At 41.8% G+C, this 19,905-nt stretch overlaps 1 protein-coding gene across 5 annotated transcripts; it reads right to left on the bottom strand.

Moving 5' to 3' along the window:
- Positions 1 to 1,502: 1,502 nt before the first annotated feature.
- EOGT (EGF domain specific O-linked N-acetylglucosamine transferase) lies at positions 1,503 to 19,795 on the bottom strand. 5 transcript variants are annotated; one of them, XM_053989638.1, is made up of 18 exons: positions 19,635 to 19,795; positions 19,158 to 19,203; positions 18,097 to 18,326; positions 17,646 to 17,746; positions 16,998 to 17,106; positions 16,817 to 16,911; positions 15,613 to 15,717; positions 14,412 to 14,518; positions 13,093 to 13,196; positions 10,455 to 10,547; positions 9,690 to 9,761; positions 9,119 to 9,205; positions 7,958 to 8,026; positions 7,070 to 7,131; positions 5,946 to 6,065; positions 4,875 to 4,977; positions 4,379 to 4,504; positions 1,503 to 2,230 (listed from the first exon to the last, which is right to left on the bottom strand). In XM_053989638.1, the coding sequence occupies exons 3-18, from the start codon at positions 18,304 to 18,306 to the stop codon at positions 2,177 to 2,179; spliced, it is 1,617 nt and encodes a 538-aa protein (XP_053845613.1). In that variant the 5' UTR covers positions 18,307 to 18,326; positions 19,158 to 19,203; positions 19,635 to 19,795; the 3' UTR covers positions 1,503 to 2,176. The 5 variants fall into 5 exon arrangements, with proteins under 5 accessions (XP_053845613.1, XP_053845615.1, XP_053845614.1 ...); XM_053989640.1 differs by having other exon boundaries at positions 18,097 to 18,321; XM_053989639.1 differs by having other exon boundaries at positions 19,647 to 19,795.
- Positions 19,796 to 19,905: the final 110 nt, after the last annotated feature.

The following is a 19,905-nucleotide window of genomic DNA, read 5'->3' as shown; positions in this document are numbered from 1 at the left end:
CACTGACAGAGTCAGGATCTGACCTGACACACTGTGGGCAGGGTGGTGGCAGCAGTCCCATTCCATGGTGGCTCAGCCCTCCTGCAGTGCCAGCTGTGCTTCTGCTGGAGCAGGGATCCTGGACAAGGCTGGAGTTTTCCTCTGAAGCTCCAGGGCTGCTGGAGATGGGCCTGGTCTTCCTTTGGGAATGAAGTGGGCAAAGGCTGCTGTGGTGTTCCAACTCCCAGATTGTATCCAGGTAGGAATGCTTGGCTCCTTCTCTTGGGTGGAGCATCTCCCCATGGGACAATGGAATTTTCTCAGCCATGCAGGGACGCTCACTGGCCCATTAACAGGAGATATCTCCCGGAGGAAGGATTGGTTGTGGAAGAGATTAAAAACCTGCCCCACCTGGTTTTGACAGGTGGCCCAGTGCACAGAAGAGAACTGCCCCACCTCTAACAGATGGTAATAGAATACACACCCCCAGCCACACCTTGCATTTGCAACCTAAGACAAGTGGCTCCCTAGAGCAGAGGCTAGACAAGATTAAGAGCAGGTATTTACTAAAGGCCTTCAACAGGTGCACCTTGGGCAGTCCAAAGCCACAGAGAGGGGCTACACCCAAGACTGTTTTTCAGACAATTGTAAGTTTGGTCCATTCACATATCAGGAGTTAATCCTCCACTTACAGCTTCAGGTAATGAAGTCTTCTACCTCCAGTTTACTTCTCCCCAGTTCATTTTTGTTGGTACTTTTCAGGGTCTGAGGCTGAAGGGTGTCCTTGAGTTTCAGGCCTAGAGGGATTGTTTTGTCTGACCAAAAGGTGAAGACAGTTAACCAACACTTTATAAGGAGTTCAGAGTTATATGCTAATGCAGTACAGGATTTGAAAAATATAAAAGCTAAAATCCTAAGGCATCAGTAGTACCCTCACACCCAGGCCTGAGCTGAAGACTTGAAATGCAAGAATGAGGAGAATTCATGACTGAGCAACAAAACCCAATCTTCTGTGGCCATTTTGGAGTCAAAGCCAGCAGAGATTCAATAGCAGTTCATTTATTTCAGGCAAAAAGCCCAATCCATGAGAAACGTGTGTTCGGAAGTGGAAGAGCTCAACTTAAGGCAAACACTGCAAATTGAAACAATTATTCAGTGTCGAAATCAAACATTTTACCCTTCTGAGCACATAAAAAGAGCTCTCAAGGAGAATGCTTTCTTCAGTTTTTCTCTTTAAAAAAAAAAATCAGGATTAAGAGATAGCTAAAGCCTGAGTTATCTCATTAATGGTACTGGTAAGATTAACAGCAAGAATTAAACAGTTCCATTATTACTTAATGGCTTTTAAAAATGTATTGCCTTAATATTTATAATCAGACTCTTAAGATTAATAATGCTGATTTGCCACCTCCCCATCACAAACCATTTCTCACACTTACCAACTTCCACAGAACTCTCCAAAGGAAAAAAAAGAAGTTACATCTTGACAAATTCTGAAGTAAAAAGGAAAGAAACCACATGCATCCATAAATTATTTTTTATTCCAAATCCAGCACTTGGTTTACATTGTACAGGAAACACAGGCAATCCCAAAAGCATTCAGGACTTGCAACATTACACAAAGTCCCAAAACTGAATTCATCACACTGATGCCAAGGTGCCCCTTAGACTCTAAACTTGGGTAAACTGGAGAGACCAAAAAAATATTTTTAAAAAATCAGAAGTAGCAAGGAACAAGATTCCCATGGTCTGTTAGGAAAACTTAACCCAGAGCTATATCCTGCCTTAAGATCAAGTGGCCCAAAAGTCTCATGGATTCCCTCAAATTCCAGCTTCCAGACAGACCCAAGATGGTCCAGATGCTCTTCAAGTCACAATCCAGACCTCTGCTGTTGCCAGACTCCCTCAGGATTTACTGACAAAACCCAAAAATCCAACCAAACCTTCTTCTGCTGCCAAGAAAATTCTGTGCTATTTGAAAAGTTAATCAACACAAACAGTCTTTTCATCTTAGCAATATTAAGGGATAAAGGCTGAATAACATGTTGGCCATCAACTGTTGACCCTGCACTCAAATTTGCTGAAACTGGTGAATGTTGGCAGGATATTTTGCCCTTGGATGAAGTCCCTGGAGCCTCTCCTCCACACATATGTTCAACCATTTGTTTTAGTGATGACTTGAAAGAGCAGCTCCTCATTAGCTGCTCCTGTGCAGACTCCAGCACTCACCCACTGCCTTCAGCAGCATCACCTGCACCACAGGAAGTTAAATATATACAAAGATTTTCACAAACCAATCTTCAAATGCCCAGCACTAAAGCCAGCAGTGCATCACCTCTCAATGACTCTTAAGTAAATAGACCTGAATGTCACTTTGGACCTCAGAACATCAGCCTGTCATGGCAGGAGAAAGCAGAGACATGTGGCTCCATGTAATTAATAGTATTTAAAACATTTGCCTCAAAAACCTGGCAAACTACCAAAATTTTTACTCTTTTTTTTTGAAATTAAAAAGCTTTTTATTAAAAAAATTATGTGCACAGTTCATAATTAAATGTCATCTTTGCTTTGACTTGGTTTCATTCAAACACAGATATTTTACTGGCTTAAGTTTTATACATTTCTTTTACTTTAAAAATCCCACAAGGTAAAAACCCCAACAGACACATACAAATACAGGAAATGGTATTGCTGAAGGGCTTTTTGTTCCCCCACCCCCTCATATTAAGAAGTGCAATTTTGCTTCTATGGTCCTTTAAAGTGAAACAGTTTTCTCCCTCAGTAAAACAACACCCTGCAGGAAGAATTGCACCACATACACAAAATCCATGAAGGTCTCAGCTCTACCCAGCTTCACCTATGCACTGATTAAGGTCTGAGAGATCTATATGAAAATTGTGCTTACAGTAACTCATCCCTACCTGTACAGACAGGTCAGTAAATGCACCCACACTCTGTGAAATTGCTGGGGAAGGGAAGTCAATACCATCTACAATTAGAGCAGTGGAATGTTCGTATTTACCAGAACTCTCCTGCTTTTCCATACAAATGTGTGCCTGCCCCAAGCCACCTGAACTGTATGGCTGAACTGCAAGTCCAGCATAGGAATACATTCCCCAAAAAGCCATAACTTAACACAGAACTGTAGGGTTTTATCTCACTGAACTCAATTCTTCTACACATCCTTCTGGCTCCACTTAAGACAAAAGAACTACTACCTGTATTTTCCTCACTAGAACATCTCAGCTCCAGGGGGAATTTCAAAAAGAACTCAGCTTTGGTTTAATATTCCCTTCACTGAAAACAGTGAACTGTGCTACTGGCTTTGGAAAGATTTCATTTTAAAAGTTTTCTGGATTAACTCTTCAATATTTTGAGGAAACAAGAATATTAAAAATTAGGCTTTTAGTGACTCCAAGAATAAGGTTCCTCATCAGTTCCTTTCCTTTCAGCTGCAACTAAAAGACACTCTATACATTTTATCACTTGTCCTTAAAAAAAAACTAGAAGGCCATTCCATCTAGAATCCTCAAAAAAATCAAGTTTTATTCCAATTTGCTCAAGTTTTCCAATGCAGAGCGCTAGTTTTTGTGAAAAAGTATGAAATACCGAGATTACCTGAAATTTTAAGTACTCACTTAGGAAAATATTTACTTGCTCTGAGACAGAAAACTGACTGAACCTACTGTGCAGACCTCTTGTATTGGAGCATTTATAACTAAAGGGACAAGAGTCAAAGTTTATATTTAAATGCAAAATCATAAAACTGTGCTCTCTAATGTGAAAATGTTTCTAAATTTAAAGCAGAAGCTTGCAGTGTATGTTGAACCTGGATCTATCCCAGAAAACCTTACATGAAATGGGTGGACATATCTTTGTATAAAAAATATTTCAGAATCTGGAATGTAGAAATACAGTGCAAAAAGCCAGAAATAGACTGAAAAATAGTTTGTACATATCAAAACCTCCCAGATTAGAAAGGAATTATAAAGACAAGGTATGGTGCTAAGAAGTTGTCTGACAAATTAACAATGGGTTATTTCCCTCACGGGGGAATTTATTTTTTTATGGGCATGTAGTGACAGAACAGGGGGGAATGGCTTCAAACTGACAGGGAGTGAGTTTAGATTGGGTACAAGGGATAAATTCTTTGCTGTGAGGGTGGTGAGGCCCTGGCACAGGGTGCCCAGAGAAGCTGTGGCTGCCCCTGGATCCCTGGAAGTGTCCAAGGCCAGGTTGGACAGGGCTTGGAGCAACCTGGGATAGCAGAAGGTGTCCCTGCCATGGCAGGGGGTGGAATGAGATGGTCTTTAAAATCCCTTCCAACCCAGGCCATTCTGTGATTAATTAAAAACAGTATTTCAGCCAGAAGTCTAATTTAGAATTCATCATGTTTTACCCTAAATGGCCACTTTGAATGCTGTGAAACATGATTTGCAGCCAGAAGCACCAAATACATAAATTCTTCCACATCAAAGGAGTAGTTTGTAAATTTTGGATGTTCTCCCAGTGTTGGGTGGTGTCCCTAGAAAAACAAGATAAGGACTTTTAGACAGAAAAGATCAATACATCTTCCATTTAAAAAAGCAAGAAAAAAATTGAGGATCTGCCATTTAAATGTATTACTTCTAATCCACTGATCTGCTCTGAGGCAAAAAAATCAGCAAAGGAACTGCATAACAGCCATGCTATGAATGGTTCATGGCCAATTAATTTCATTTCTCTTCTTCCCTCAACCATTAATATCAAATGATTTCTTAATCTTAACAGGGAAGTTAATTTGGCCTCAAGAATGAATATCATATTTCAAATACCAGAACATAGGCATGTAAAGCAGGATAACTGTGAAGTCCTTCAGTTACAGCACCTCACCCTTCCAGTGTGACCATCATTACCTGATCTTGGGGGAATACTTTATTCCTTTTCCTCCAAGTGATGTAATGAATGCCCCTCAGCCTTGCCAAATCCAGGTAACAACGTTCATCTTCACAATTGTATCTAGGGACAAGCAGAAAAAACATATTTACCTACAGAGGTTATGCTGAAGTTACCAGGGTGAAACAGGAAAAAATTGAAATGTCTGTTGTCCAGTTCTAAGGCATCAAAACCATGGACAAATTCAGAAACAACAGCAAGGGCTGCCTTCTGCTCTCCAGATGTGGCCTTGGATGCAGTTTGAGGCACATCTGCATGTCAGATATGTCCCTGTCCAGCTGCAGCAGCTCTTGGACATGTGAAAAACAACCCCTGAGTTTCTGAACTTATTTGGAGACTGGACAAAACATTCTGAAGCCACGACTATGCTGCAAAACACCAGTTCTGCAGCCTTCCCACAGCAGAATTTCCCAGGACAGAGAATTCAGAGCTCTTCTAACAAGCATTCTGGATTTCTGCTTTGTTCTGTAGATTGGAGTGTCTGCTAACACCCCTACTTTGTGATTAAAATATGTTTTTAAAGGAAGCTACAAGAGAAATGTAGGCAAAACACAACAACAGAAAACTGACTTTGGCCAGCAAGCTGGTGCTCATGTCCTGAGCTGAAAAAGGAGGATATAAAAACCTCCAGGGGGTTGCTAGCACATAATCAATTCATATCAATAATAGCCCTGGACATGCATAATCAGTTCACCTGGATCACTAAAACATCCTTAGACCTCAGACTCACCAGGGCAGAACCTGAGCAATGAGGTTTTCTCATTGTTTGCCATTTTTCCATTATATTTATACCATAGAAGATCAAGAAATCACAGGCTAAGCCTGTATGATATAATTACACTGTATTTTATAATGAAAGCTTTCTCTGTTTTGGTCCCCAGGAGAAGAGGCTGCCAAATATAAAGTCTAAACAAGGCTGCAAGACAAACATTGATGGTCAAATACCAGGAAGGTATTTGATCATTAACACACAGCAACAAACAGGAGCAGATGTGTGTGCAAGAGAGGGAAGGAGAGACAAACAGACTTACAGCTCAAACACAACAGCCCAGTCTGGCAGAAAGAGCAGGTGGGTCAGGCCAGCTCCATGTATCCCAATGAATATATCAGAGTTGTGGGTAATTCTCAATTGCTCCGAAAATTCAAGCTCCCTGCAGACAACACAACAAAAGTGGTGATGATGTGGCAGCTCCATCCACCCCAGCAGAACATGAGGAAAGCACACAATTGGCTGAAGGGAACACAGGAAGAGAGAACTGATTTTTCAAGGAACAATACTAAGGATCACAAGTGCTGCAGCCAGCAGTAATTCAGCATGGAAAGAAAAGAAATGCAGGTAGGTTTCAAAACTTCACAAGAATTTGTTTCAAAAATATTTTGGTCAACTTAAAGGTTTTGCAAGTTTACGGGTTTTTCTTCTTGCTTGCCTTTTAAAAAAATGCATCACCTTAAAAAAAACACCAAAAACTAAGAACAAAATACCCCAAACAAAACTTAAAAATCCACCATAAAAGACCTGTTTCTGAACTGCATTCAGTGCAATGTAAAATACACAAATAAACATCCTCCCACTGTCTCTGTTTGGTCAGAAATGGATGCCTCAGCGCTGTTTCAATTTCTCACTCTTCCTACATGATTCATGACAGCTCCAGGTGCAGCTGCTGCTATTTGGGACAGGCATACATTGTTTGGGAACTTTTCCTTCAGCTCATTTCTTCCTGGCACAGTGCCTACTACACCTGGCACACAAACTGACCTCAAGTGGTGTTTTCAGGGACCACCAGAGCAGCAAATAATCAGAGTTATTACTGATCACTACACTAAGGCTCATATAAAGTAAGACACTGACATAACAGAAGAGAAACCCCTGTTCACACAGTTATTGCAGAGCAATATGCAGAAAGGTGATGGGAACACAGCTGGCTTTGGGAGAGGGAACAAAAGGGATTTCAAACCTTGTTCATTGTTCATTCAGCTTTAACCTGAGCCTACTAACCCTAGCTAGTGCATTATGGAATGGGTGTGCTCAACCACCTCACCCAACATTTTGCTTCCCAGTCCTTGGATTTTGCCAGGTTAGCCATGGGGACAGACACAGCTGGCAGCAGCCACAGGCGGCAGCAGCAGCTCACACCAGTTTCTTCCACCAACTCACTTGTACTTGTAGTCCACCACTCTGACCTCCAGCGTTGACACTGTTTTCAAAGCATTCACAAGCTGGGGAGAATAATAAAAAGACAAGGTTTGGTGTCCTCCTTCAGTTAATTGCTCCCTTGCACTCCTGACCTGGTGAAGATAAAACCAACTTCTGTCTTTGCCATTTTACCAGAACACAAACTATGTGCAGCAGTGGAGTAATCAACTGAGGACAGCCCAGCAAAAAAAGCACAAATCCTTTGCTTTTTCTGCTCTGCCACTGAGCTGCTGCATCACATGAGCCTCAGTTTCTCCCTACATAAGGTGGAGATGATAATCCAAATTCATTTTTGTCAGGCTCTAACAGTAAAGAATGAAAGCAGGTATGAAAGCATTAAATAATATCATTTTTCCATGAAAGAAGCTTTTACACAAGTCCACGAAGTTGCATGATTCAAAAACATAAATCAATATGAAAATTCATTATGTTCTGAGTTCGCAAACTCTGATACCAGGGCTTGTACTTTTCAATCTGCAGGCATTACAAAGGGTTTTGTCAGACTTCAACACTGGAGATGCTATAAATAAAAGGAATAATTTGAAAGTGAAATAATTTAATTTTATCAGAAGATCTGCAGTGTCTGTTTGCTCAGAGGAAATACTTTTAGTATTACATTTGTAGTCTTCTACTGGATATTTAGAAAGGGCAGCAAGGTTTAGTGTCTGGGGTACAGAAATGGAGACTGCCTAGAAGACATTTCAGAACAAATTAATATAAACATTGGACATATTTGTCCAAGATTTGCCAGAAAATAGATGTCTTGGCTGTACCTGGATTAAAAAAATCAATCCAATAAGCAAAATTTAACTGCTAAGAAATATTTTTTAAAGATATAAAGGACCACACCTCATTCTGGTTTAATATTTTCCGGTAATCTGTGCTGCGTGCGAGGATGGTGACTCGAATTTTCCCATCCTAAAAAGAAAGAAGCAGCACTGTATTAGCTAAGAGGCAGCCCTCACAAAAAAATACAATCCCAAACTCTTCCATATTTACTTCTGACAATTATTTGAGCAACTAAATATGTTCCTTCCACATGTAATAAATAGATGGTGTAACTACCTTAAAATGCATATCATATTTTCTGACAGATTCAAAGCATCAAAAACTTTGTGAAAGTCTGACTATTAACCAAGAACTAAATATTTTCTGAAAGATTTACTTTATTCAGTACAAAAGAGCCTTTGTATTACACATTATCTGGCAGTTTTTGAAAGCAGGAGAGCAGCTTTCTGGATGGCTTGTGCACAAGTTCCTTGGGAAAAAAAAATATTTTACTTCTATAACAGCTCCTCCTTTTACCTCTTTTAATGAATTGGACTCACAGGGGTGAGCGTTCCAAGTGAAATAAAGAGATTTAACTGCATGGCTCCCATTAGTGTCAGCAGGAGAAGCATAACTAAATGCCTGTGCAGAGCTCTGAATGTGCCCCTCAGCAATAATATGTGGCTACTCTCCAGCAGACACTTCAACCTCAACTAGCCCAGAGCTGCCCTGGCCACCAAGGCAACGTGCAAAAACCATCAGTGTGAGCAAGAGAGAAGCCCAGAGCAGACAGATGGTGCTGGGCAAGCATGCAAGGACCAGACTGCTCTGTTTCCAGCTCTGATCCGAGCTCAGCAGTATCCAAGGGGATTGATAAAGGGCAAGCTCTGCTCTGCTCTGTGGGATCCCCACTGCTGCTCCATGGAACTCGTGTCTGACTCAACTGGGAAGGACACCAAGGCCTCCAGCACAGAAAATGGACACAGGGATGAGACCCTAAGGTCAGAAGGAGAATGCTCTAAAGTCTGTCCTACAGAAATAAGACATAAGGGCAACTTCCACAAACATACACAAATGTTCTCTGAAGACCTTTACAGGGAAAAAACAAACCCTAAACATCACACAAAAGGACAAAAAGTACACAGGTACACCCCCATTCCCCACTGGGTTCAGTTTCCCACTGCTGTTCTCTGGCAAGAGCCACCAGCTCCATGTTGCAGCTGCATTGTGCAGTTATCACACCTTGGGTCCTTCCTGGGTGATATTTAATCTGTGTAGCACATGCTGAGAAAAGGCTCGGAACAGCCCCGTGCCGTGACAGCCAGAGATCTGAAATTCAAAAAGGAACTGTTAATATACAAAGTTATTTCGCTCAGAAAACTGAGCTTTGTGATCAGGTTTTTACCATTCTTGTGGAACAAAAGCCCAGTATCATGCACTGTGCTATTCACTGCAACACAAGTGGCACTTTCATTTAGAAAGAAATATAACTCTTGTGCTAGAGCCTGAGTGTGTGAGCTAATACCCTCAGGGAAGTCTGACTGTGTTTAAGCTCTTGTGCTCTGCAAAAATACCAGTTAGTTCACAGTGCCCACCCATTAAAGAGGCATAATTTGCACCTCCTGAGCTTTGACACAGGAGTCTGCACACAACCAGCTGGAATAACTTTAAAATCCCAATCTTTAGGGCAGATCATTCCATTTGGAGATGGAGCCTTCACTGCAGCGTATTTCATGATATTGGAGGGACTCCCCAGCTCAGATTCCACCCTGCCACACCCTCCTGGTGGGAATGGATGGACAAAGGGACTCACCAGAGGTGTGTTATAGAACAATCCATATCGCATCCGAGGCAGCAAAGAGAACACGGCTTCTTTAAAGCACACCTGCGAGGGGATCACGAGGAGTTACACCCCACTGCTCCTTCCCCCGGCCCATTCACTGCCAGCCCTGCTCCTAATGAGCCAGCAATTACTGCTCCTGCCAAGGACAGCCGGACTTCCTCGGCTGTGCAAATGAATAGAACAAAGATCCCAAAAGAGCTCTCATTTGGGACATACAAGTGTGGGAAGAGGTGATGAAAACGCCCCAAAGCAGAACAAACATGGACTAAAGAGAAGGAAACCAGTCAGGGAGTTTACGACTAGATTGAAGAGGCTGAAATGAGCTCTGAATAGATGCATTTTTTTGGTGTATTTTTTTTTTTAATGATAAGCAGCAGGAATGCCAAGAGTTACAGGGGGAAATAAACACCTCAGGAGGAATCAGAAGACTTCAGAAAGACCATTTGAAAACGCTTAACTTCAGCTGGGAGTCCTGCAGAAGGAAAACCCATTCATAAATACCACCTCTCAGGACACAAAAGTTAGGTCCATCTATATAAAGGATAGACACATCACAGAATCAGGTTACAGTTCTGTCTCTTGTTTCTAAGGTAGAATACTCATATTACACAAATTAAACATGAATGGAAGGTATTAATGCTTTCCTCTGGACACCCCTAACTGCAAGAAGCTTGGGAAGTTGTCATATTTGCTCCCTAGTGACCATGAATTAAAACAAAATATAGAATTCCATACCCTTTTAGAGTCAAAAGTTTTCAAGTGAATTATTTCATAGTCAGTAAATGCCTTCCATGTCTCACTGAACAGGTCACCGTAGCCATATGAACTCTAGGAGGAAAGCAAAAAAACCCAAGGGTGTAACAATTACAAAAATGCATACTAGAACCTCTCTTCATGATTTACAGGTTCTGTATTTGAGTTTTAATACAGTTCATATGTGCAATACCACCACAGGACCCAAGGCAGCCTAGCACAGAACACAGACATTACACAGCACCAAACTCTGTGTTTGCACTGGCAGGTAACTCAGATTACCTCTCAGGTGGTTAATTTTTAATAAAAACTTCTATAAATTAGCAAACTAGACAATTTCTTCAGTAGCAGATTATAATTTCTGAGTTAGGAGTGAGAATTTCTTACTACTTTTCCCAGAGTCAACAGAACACAAGTTAAATTTGAAGTAACACAAACATAGGGATGGTAGGAGGCCTGAATCTCAACTCCTGAGATTAAAAAAAAAAACAAAAAAAACAAAAAAAAAAAAAACCAAAACCAAACACCTGGGAATTCAAATGCAGCACTGAAGTTTGAGGTAAAAAGTCACAACAAGCTTGTTTTGCACTTCCCTGTTTTGGGATTGTCACTTGCATATGGCACATGTATCACAAACTGAAGGCAATGATCTCATTTGATGGAAGAAACACCTAGGGGGTTTCTGTACAGAGCAGTAAAAAACTTTCCTCTTTGCAGACACGTTCTGTGAGGAGCTTTTAAAGAGCCATCTACTCCCTACAACGCTTTCCCAGCAGCAGGGGCTCCTGCCTGCAGTCTGTCACCTTTCCTACACATCCCGGGGCTGAGCCACCACCTCTGGCTCTTTGAATGCAATTAAATGTGCCCTCAGTAGCCCTGGTGCAGATTCTCACTAAAGCTTCCTTTCAACTCTGAGGCTAGATCAGGCTACTTGGAAGGTTGTGTGGGAACATTCTAAATAAGAAATTTGAAAATAGGACTACAAATGATAGCAGGAGAGAAGAGATATCTGGTGAAATGTAAAAGAATCTAAAGGGCACCAGATTTCCTTCGGTTCAAGAAGCTTTCCCTTGCTCTGCCATTAGGTATTAATAAATTTTACAATCCACACTCCCTTCTGGCCATGTATTACAAGAACTGCTCTCCCAGATTAGAAGTGGAGAACTGATGAAAGCACCACTTTCTAACCCTCTCTGCTCCCCTTAAAAGTGCTTTATAAACATTTCTTCCCTGCATTCACAGATGATCTGCACACCAACACCCAGTGGAATTCCTACTCATCTTCTGCTTTGTTTAACCTACATCTAAGGGCATTACTCTTTAATAAGAACAGTAGACAGGAAGTATGGCCAAATCTAATTACATCAAGGAAGAAAAAAAGAGAGAATGAATAATAAGCTCAAGTCCACCTTTTGATGAGCACAGTTCATCAGTAGTTGACTGGTGCCATCACCTGGTTTTACATAGCAATGAACTCCAGCTGCCTGAGCAGGTAATGCTCATTTAAATTGATAACAGTGTGGCACTACTTTGAATGGTACATCTGAAAGAGTTATTTGATTCTGGATATAAGACAAAGAGTTGCTTTTCAAAGTAATTTACAACGCTGTCTGACACCTGAGCTTTTCAGAAAACCATCAGAGCTAGATTAACAGGTCCTGTGCAGCACCTAGAGAGCTCACTTACCTGACAGATGGCACTGATTTTAGTTTTAAAATACAATAGAATTAGAAAAAAGAGTCTCTTCTAGCCAAACAGGTTTCTCATTAAATAGCAAGCAGAGGGTATTTGCAGTTCTCTATTGAAGTTTAGTTATCCTAGCACTAAATGCTCAGGGAAAAAACTCAGCAATTTATGATCACAAAACAGGTGTGGGACAGTGACATATTCAAGAACTGTTATTTCTGGACCTAATTATGCACGTTATCTGGCATATTACAAATTGCCAGTTGTTTTTTATTTAGTTATTTAGTTTAATACCCTCCTACACACCTTAGACACTGTCCAATAAAACTAGTATTACTCAAACACATGGTTTCGACTCAGCTGTATAGCAAAAACAGCCCCACTTAAAAACTTGTTTTATGTTATGGCAATGTGAGAGGTGACTGAGGGAAGTAACTGCAAGAAGGCTACTTAAAGGAATTAAATATGAAACTCTGCTTTAAGATATATAAGGATTTAATTTAGTTGTTTTCTTTACTACAGGCTGCACATTACTGATTTACAAATATGTAAAACTGCATTTCTTTTTAAATATAGAGCAAACAGTTGAGCAGACCTACTTCAATTTTCCAAGAGAAAAAAACCTACAAAAACCAGTTAAAACTTCCAATGCTACAGGTTAGAAATACTGATCAGATTATTTTTGAGGTCACACCAAAAAAAAGGCATAACTATGTGCTAGCAAAGCTGAGCATTCCAACAGCACATGGTTTATCACAGAAAATCTGTTCTTTAACAATTACTCATGCACCTGTATTAAAAGGATCCAGAAATTTACCAGTTCCACATGGCTATGGCCACATGACAGCTAAGGATTGGCTACTAAAACCTTCAGAGCAGCTATAAAGCAGAAATATAACCCATCACAAATATGTTAAAAGCAGAGCAGACTTACAGTGTCCCACATGACTATGTTGACATCAGTACTGAAGGAATTATTGATATGCTGGGTAATGTAAAGATTGACAAAATCACAGAAGTGATGGTACATATTAACACCTGAGAAAGAAAGAATTGTTAGCAAAACACTGCATTACGTGCTCCACTGTCACTGGTTTATGCATTTTTCCTGATTAGTATCCTGCATTTTATATTAAGTCCTTGAATCCTCCTAATACACCCTAAAAAAGGAACCTCTAAAAGGAAGGAATCAAGGAACAAAATCTAAGGTAAAACGTGTTTAAAAAAAAAAAACAAAACAGAGTGGCCCAAAAAAAGACTAAGATGAGCTTCATGTGCTATTTCTCTTTACAGTCTGCAGCTGCTTTCTGAAGGATATGAAAGGATCTCCTGCTTTAACATAGCCCAGTAAGACACAAGGAAACATGAGAATTGCCTTCAGCACAGGTCTGGGCTCTGCTTTAGTGGGGCTGAGGGAAGCTCTGTCCGTGGGACCACAAGACACAACTTGTACTTTCACACAAGCCAAAGCCCAAGTCATCCCTCGGGTCTTCTCTCTTGTTCATTCTTGGTGCACAAAAATCTCCCATGGAACAAAGGAGGGAACACAAAGGAGGCACCACAGCCCAGTTCCAAATGTCAGGCAGTGGCAGGGGGAGAGCAAGAACTGGGGTCACAGCTGCTGTGTGCCACAGGGACAGAGCCCAGCACAGGAGCACCCAAACACAGCTCACCCCTCTGCAGCTGCTGCTTGTCCACATCCTCAGCACTCTCCCCCACCAACACTGCCCTGCAAACGGTGCTGCACCAGCAGAAAGGCTGGTGAAGCTCCAAAAATGTCAGATTCCTGCCTGGGTGCTGCTCCTCTTGCAACACCACTTCTCTTCCCTATCCTCCAAAGCACACAGACCCTGCTGCTGAGCACGTACTGCAGGACACAGACACCCGTACTTGGTGTGTCATGGTATGGAACCTGTCATGCAGAAACACAGTCAGAACAGCCTCTGGCACAAAGTCAAAACACTGCCAAACCACAGTCCAGAGAACAACTGTGCAAGGCAAACTACAGGAAATCGTTCTGATTTTTTTTCTAAATCAACTGTGGGAAATTACAAGATTTTCAAATCTCGGTTTCCAATTTTGTCACTGGAACTACACCAAAAAAGTAACTAAAAATTCACATAATTTTTCATATTACAAGTGAACTGTCATAAAGGCATAATGTAGATGGGCAAGTTGAATATGAGCTTTTTTTTACTGCAGTACAAAAAAAAAAAAAAAAAAAAAAAAAAACAAACTAAAGATACCAGTTACCTGCATCTAATTTCATGAAGTATGTTGGCTTTTCAATAACAATGTCACACTTCCCATCTTCTAGAGGTCTGAAGTCTAATGCAGTGAATGTCTGGAGTTCTGCAAACCTAGAAAGATTCAATCACACAGAATATGCTTTGACATCAACACATTTAAACAACTGTACTTCATATGTCTCAGATATAGTAACTGTCCTTTCAGTCCATTTCAGTTAACAGGACTGCTAAAAACTGATAGAGTCTGACAATTAAAATTATTTGAAATTATAATGGAAGGTTCTTCAGGGCTTCTAGAGGTTAAACACTGCCTTTGATCTCAGGAGTGAACAGCACCTTTGATCTCCAAATCAAGGCAGCAGGGATGTAACAAAGAGCTTCAGAGCCTGGATCTGTGGCTCCACACAACTTGATCTGCCTTGCCAGAGACACTTCAGTGAGATTTCCATGCTTTGTTTGGAATAATGAATGTAGAGGCAGTATTTATTGTTCCTGCATCTAAACAAGGATGAGCAGCTGTGATGACAACAGCAGGTAGAGGAGAAAAGTCTTCTTCCTCTGCAACAGTTCTTGACTTAAATTAAACATCAATGAAAAATGGGGGAAGAAAAAGAAAACACAAGCAAAGCATAAGAATGAATTATGATATGAACGTAAATGGCCCCAGTTCCTTCATCAATTAACTGGCAAGGCAGCTTTGAAGTGCTAGCATGCAAACTGTGATGCTCTGCACTTCCTACTCAGCCTGTGGACTCGGCCCTCCTCACATTCCCAGCCCAGCTTCCCTGGGAATGCTGTGTGAGACATCCACATCGTCCTCACCAAGGGCTGTGGGAACTCACACACAAGGGCCAGCCTCAAGGCATCTCACCACAAAACAATCTCCCCTTCCACACACAGATTAGAGGCACAGCACCAGCACCTTGCCCAGAAAACACCTGAAGGTTACAACTTCCAATTGCAAGGTGTTTTCACATCTTTTGCTGCTGCAAATGAGGCAGGACACAATTACACACAGTGTGGTTCAGACTTTCTGCCGAGATGTAATTACCAGAGGTTTCTAATATCAAATCTCAAATTGACCTTAAAAGGAGCAAGTCTTTCCTCAGTATGAAATCCCCTACACACTGCTGGCAATGCCAATGACAAAAATAAAAAATAATTAGCAAGTGAACTTGGAAGCAGCCTTGAGAAGAGATTCTTACCAAGACTGCAGAGGGCTCTTGCGTTGACCTTCAGCCAAAAATGCTTGAACATCGAGGCTACAATGACCACCAATTTCTCCCTTCTGGAAAAAGTCTTCTTTGAATCTAATGCAAATTAGAAAAAGTCTATCAGCTTTTGTGCAACAGGGCTACCACTGTCCTGCAATCTCAATTACATACTCAAGCCAGTGCTGCTTAGTCTCAGTTCAGCAAGGCACTTCATACATATTTAAAACCTGAGTATTTTCCTCAGTGTAAATCAAGAATTTCCCACAATTCCCAAATAAAGATAGTGGTGTCCTTGAAGGTCTAGGCATCATCTTAGAAAGCAGCAATAATCCACCCAGGATGTTATTAAGAATTATTTACACATACTCACATAAGTAATTTAATCAAATTTTGCTTCATGACAGTGATGCATCACTGCCATGACAGGACCATCACTGGTTGGAGTTCTTGTTTGTTTCTAACAATTTCTTACTGAAATTTACCTCAGATCTCACAACCCACTTCGCTACCCAAGGATTTTATATGACACATGAAGAGTGAGCTGCAAGAACAAATTTCCTGAAAACAAGTTGCCAGCTAAAAGCACTGTCTAAATCAGCTTTCAGGACAGGCTGTGATGATGACAAAACCCATTCTGAAGGGTAATATCACTTTCAGTCATGAACCAGATCAAGACACTGACTTCAAAGACAAGTCAGAGGGTCATGCCAGCACCACTGGTATGGCTTTTTCATCCAGTTTCCAGTATTTAGTTTTTTAATTCAGGATGTAGAAGATCCAGGTTCAGATCTCTCCTCAGTCACTCAGTACCTAAAAATGCAGCTCCTGGATCTGGTATAAAGGCACAGGAAAGGTCTTGGTTCCTGAGACAAAAGCAATTGTATTTTGCACATCATCTGGTCAAGGAAGGACATGAGTGAAGACACAAAAATGTCTTCCTCTCTTCCATCAGGGAGGATTTCAATCACCCATCACCATTCCATAAAAGTGAGAACTTGGGTTTTTACACCACCAGCAGCAGCCAGCAATGAAGAGGGGTAAACCTTTACAGGGCTTCAGCAACAAGCCTCCAATCAGCAGTAAAAAGCAAAAAAAGGAAAACCCATAGCAACAAGCAAACCAGCTTTGTTAAACAAATTCTCAAATCCTTTTCCCTGACATCCCTTTTTTGCTATAACCCAGGCAAATCAGAGACCTGTCGTGGTTTCTCTTTACAGCTCGTAAATCAATGTACAAGTTCGTTGCTCTGCAATGCTGAAGGTACTGGGAGCAGGTCAGAGATGAATCCCCCTGTTAAGAACAAGTGGAATTCCGTCAATAACAAAAATTAGTTTTAAAAACAAGTGCAAAGTATCACATCTATCAGAAATACCTACTGTTGCTGCAGGCTTGCAATGGGTTTTCACTTCACTGAGCCTCTCTTGAACATATCCAAAGTCTGCTTGTTTCCAAAATATCCGCTGGGCTGTCTCGATGTCACTTGCCCTGATGTGTGAAGGAGAGAGGAAACAAATCAAGGTTCTGCTGCTCAATCCTAGTAATAACTTCAACAGATCACATTTTCCCACTGAAAGTGGAACAGAAGAACCAGCCAGTTATTTTATTGGCATTTAGGATGCCAAAACAGGAAGCACTTATCAGCTGCATGTAAGTGACAATTTAAAGTTATTCTCCCCTAAAAGGGTACACATTTTTTTCTACATTTTTCCTCTGTTTTTAAAGCTAAGAAAGGAAATACAGCTATTTTAGGAATCTGAATTCAAGGCTAAATCAGAATAATGAAAACATTCTGGCAGGAAGTGCTTTTAGCAGTATTTTCTTCCTTAAAATTTAAAATTTTTAATCATGTTGAAAGACTCATTATGCATAAATACACACATTATATATATACGCAGGTGTCCACAAAAAAATCACACTTTAAATTCTAAATATCACAATAATATTTACTTCACACCTATATCAAAGTGAGCACTACACTATTTTTTTTACCACAATGTACAGTAGACATTTAAAATTAAACTTACCACCCAGTTTCAACATAATCACACACTGGGTAACTGAATCTGTTCTCTGATCTGCAAGATTTCTCATAACCCCAGCAGGATTTTAGTTTCTTCAAGTGTTTCTGCAACACAGAATCACGTTTTGCAACAGGAAAATGGGAAATGACTGAAGTTGTTAGCTTTTAAACGACATCTAGCTCATAAATCTTGCATAAAAGGCTTTTGGTTTGGTCTGTTTTCAAACCGAGTTTGAGAAAAAACATCCAGATTCCTCATGCACAGCAGAGGCTCCAAGGTGGACACCCATGCACAGCAATGTTACTCTTGCCTTTTATAGGTTCTGAGACAAATCCTTTCCCTGACTCATTGGCAAGGAGACCAATTAATCACCATCTTCAACTGCTACAACTCCCAAGAACAAATCACCCCAATAGGACATTTGAACAAACAAACAGGAAAAAAGCAAACTTACTTTATATGGGCAAAGAGCATCCTGCTTACAGATGTCAGCAATATGCTGGTTATTGTGCAGAAAGTAGGGGATATGCTCATCTGGCAAGTTGATGGCTTTGTAGCTGTAGAATGGCTCTTCTGGAATGTTTGGGAATTCAGTAGGATTTTCAGCTTGGGAATTAGCCAGAATTTCTTGCAGTAGCAATCCAAACACAAGCAACATAAACATGGCAACCTGCGAGTTCTGTGCTTTATAAATAAAATAGGAAAAAAAAAAAAAAAAGAAATTAACATATCTGCAGCATTTCAGGCACACAGGACAAAATTCAGTCAGAGTCAGACATGTAGTCAAAAAATTTGTACTTGCTTTTCTGGGGTGGTTTCTTTTTCCTGTGAAGACCAAACTTTCACTGAGAGGCCAGACTGCACAACCTCAGGATTATCTTTGAATCATTAGTCATTGAGTGTTATTACGCACTACAAACTCCCAGTCAAGCTAAAATGGGTGTGTTTACTTTAGCTAAATGCCAAGGGATCCTGAGAGTTCAGTGTGGAAACCAAGTATAGAGCATGAAATATCCAGTGAGAAGGGAAAAAAAGTAGAAGAACTGGGGGGGAGGGGTGAGAAAAGAAGGCTTTTTAGTTTTAAAATAAGTATGAAAACAACACATTCTCCATTTTGAACTAATAATTGGCTGAGGGAAAATAGGCAGACACAAATAGAGGGTCACAGCTAAGTCTTACAGGATGCCTATTTTTAGTGCTTAACATCATGTTGAAGAAACTTGACTACTGAGTATATTATATATATAATTTTATATATAATATTAGTGTATTTATATATATACACACACACACAGGCCCACACATCTGTATACCCTAAAGCTGACTGCATACCTTCCTGCTAATACAACCTTCTCATCTAACACCCCTGCTTTGAACCATTAAACTTCCTGAGGAAAAGAAATGTATGGCCTGTATCTAAACTCCACCTTTTTTGGCGTTATAATTTGCTAAAATTTGCATGCTTGCTTTCAACTGAAGCCTTTAGCAAAATTCCTACGATACAAGTAGTTTTACCTGTTTGGTTTGAGAGGAACCACTTCAATTTCCCAGGTACAGAAACCTAGAGCGGGGGAGGAAGGTGGAGTTAGGTACGTCCTGCAAAAGGAGATTTCCTCAGGGCACTGTCCTGCTCCGAGGGACACGTTCCCAGCAGCGAGAGCAGCTGCCCCAGCCCGGGCACCAGCGGTCACTCGGGTCCCTTTCCCGGCGCACAGCCCGGGGCACGGGTTATTTCACACGGACCACACCTCTCCCGCCACGAACCCGGCGGCGGCCCCAAAACACGCGGTCCTTTCCCCACCCCTGGGCGCTGGCTGAGGCGCTGTCACTTCGGGAAGGTGCCCGGCATGCTGTGCCAGGCCGTGCATGACAGACCCAGACCCGGACGCAGCCTCGGGCCCAGTCGGACCCGGTGCCTGACCCACGCTCGTCATCCCCGGCACCGCCACCCCGCCCTGCGCTCCCCTGCCCCGGCACAGCATCGCATCTCACCGCGTGTCTCACCGCGTATCTCAGCCCCGCCGGCCCCGAGGAGCCCCGCGGCCCACGGGACCGGCCGCTCCTCCTGCTCGGCGCTCGCCGCCGGCCTCAATCCTCATGTCCGGGGGCAGCGCTCGGCCCGGCCCCGCCGGGCTCCGGGGAAGCGCCCGCGCGGGTGTGAGGGAGGGGCGGGCGGCACCGCCGCCGGCAGCGGCCGCGGCCGCCGGGACCGCCCCGCGCGGGGCAGCGGGAGCCGGGGAAGGAGGCAGCGAAGGAAGGCAGG

The sequence above is a fragment of the Vidua macroura genome, chromosome 13, assembly GCF_024509145.1.
Source record: "Vidua macroura isolate BioBank_ID:100142 chromosome 13, ASM2450914v1, whole genome shotgun sequence".
Taxonomy (NCBI): Eukaryota; Metazoa; Chordata; class Aves; order Passeriformes; family Viduidae; genus Vidua; species Vidua macroura.
This window is presented reverse-complemented; position numbering and strand designations above follow the sequence as displayed.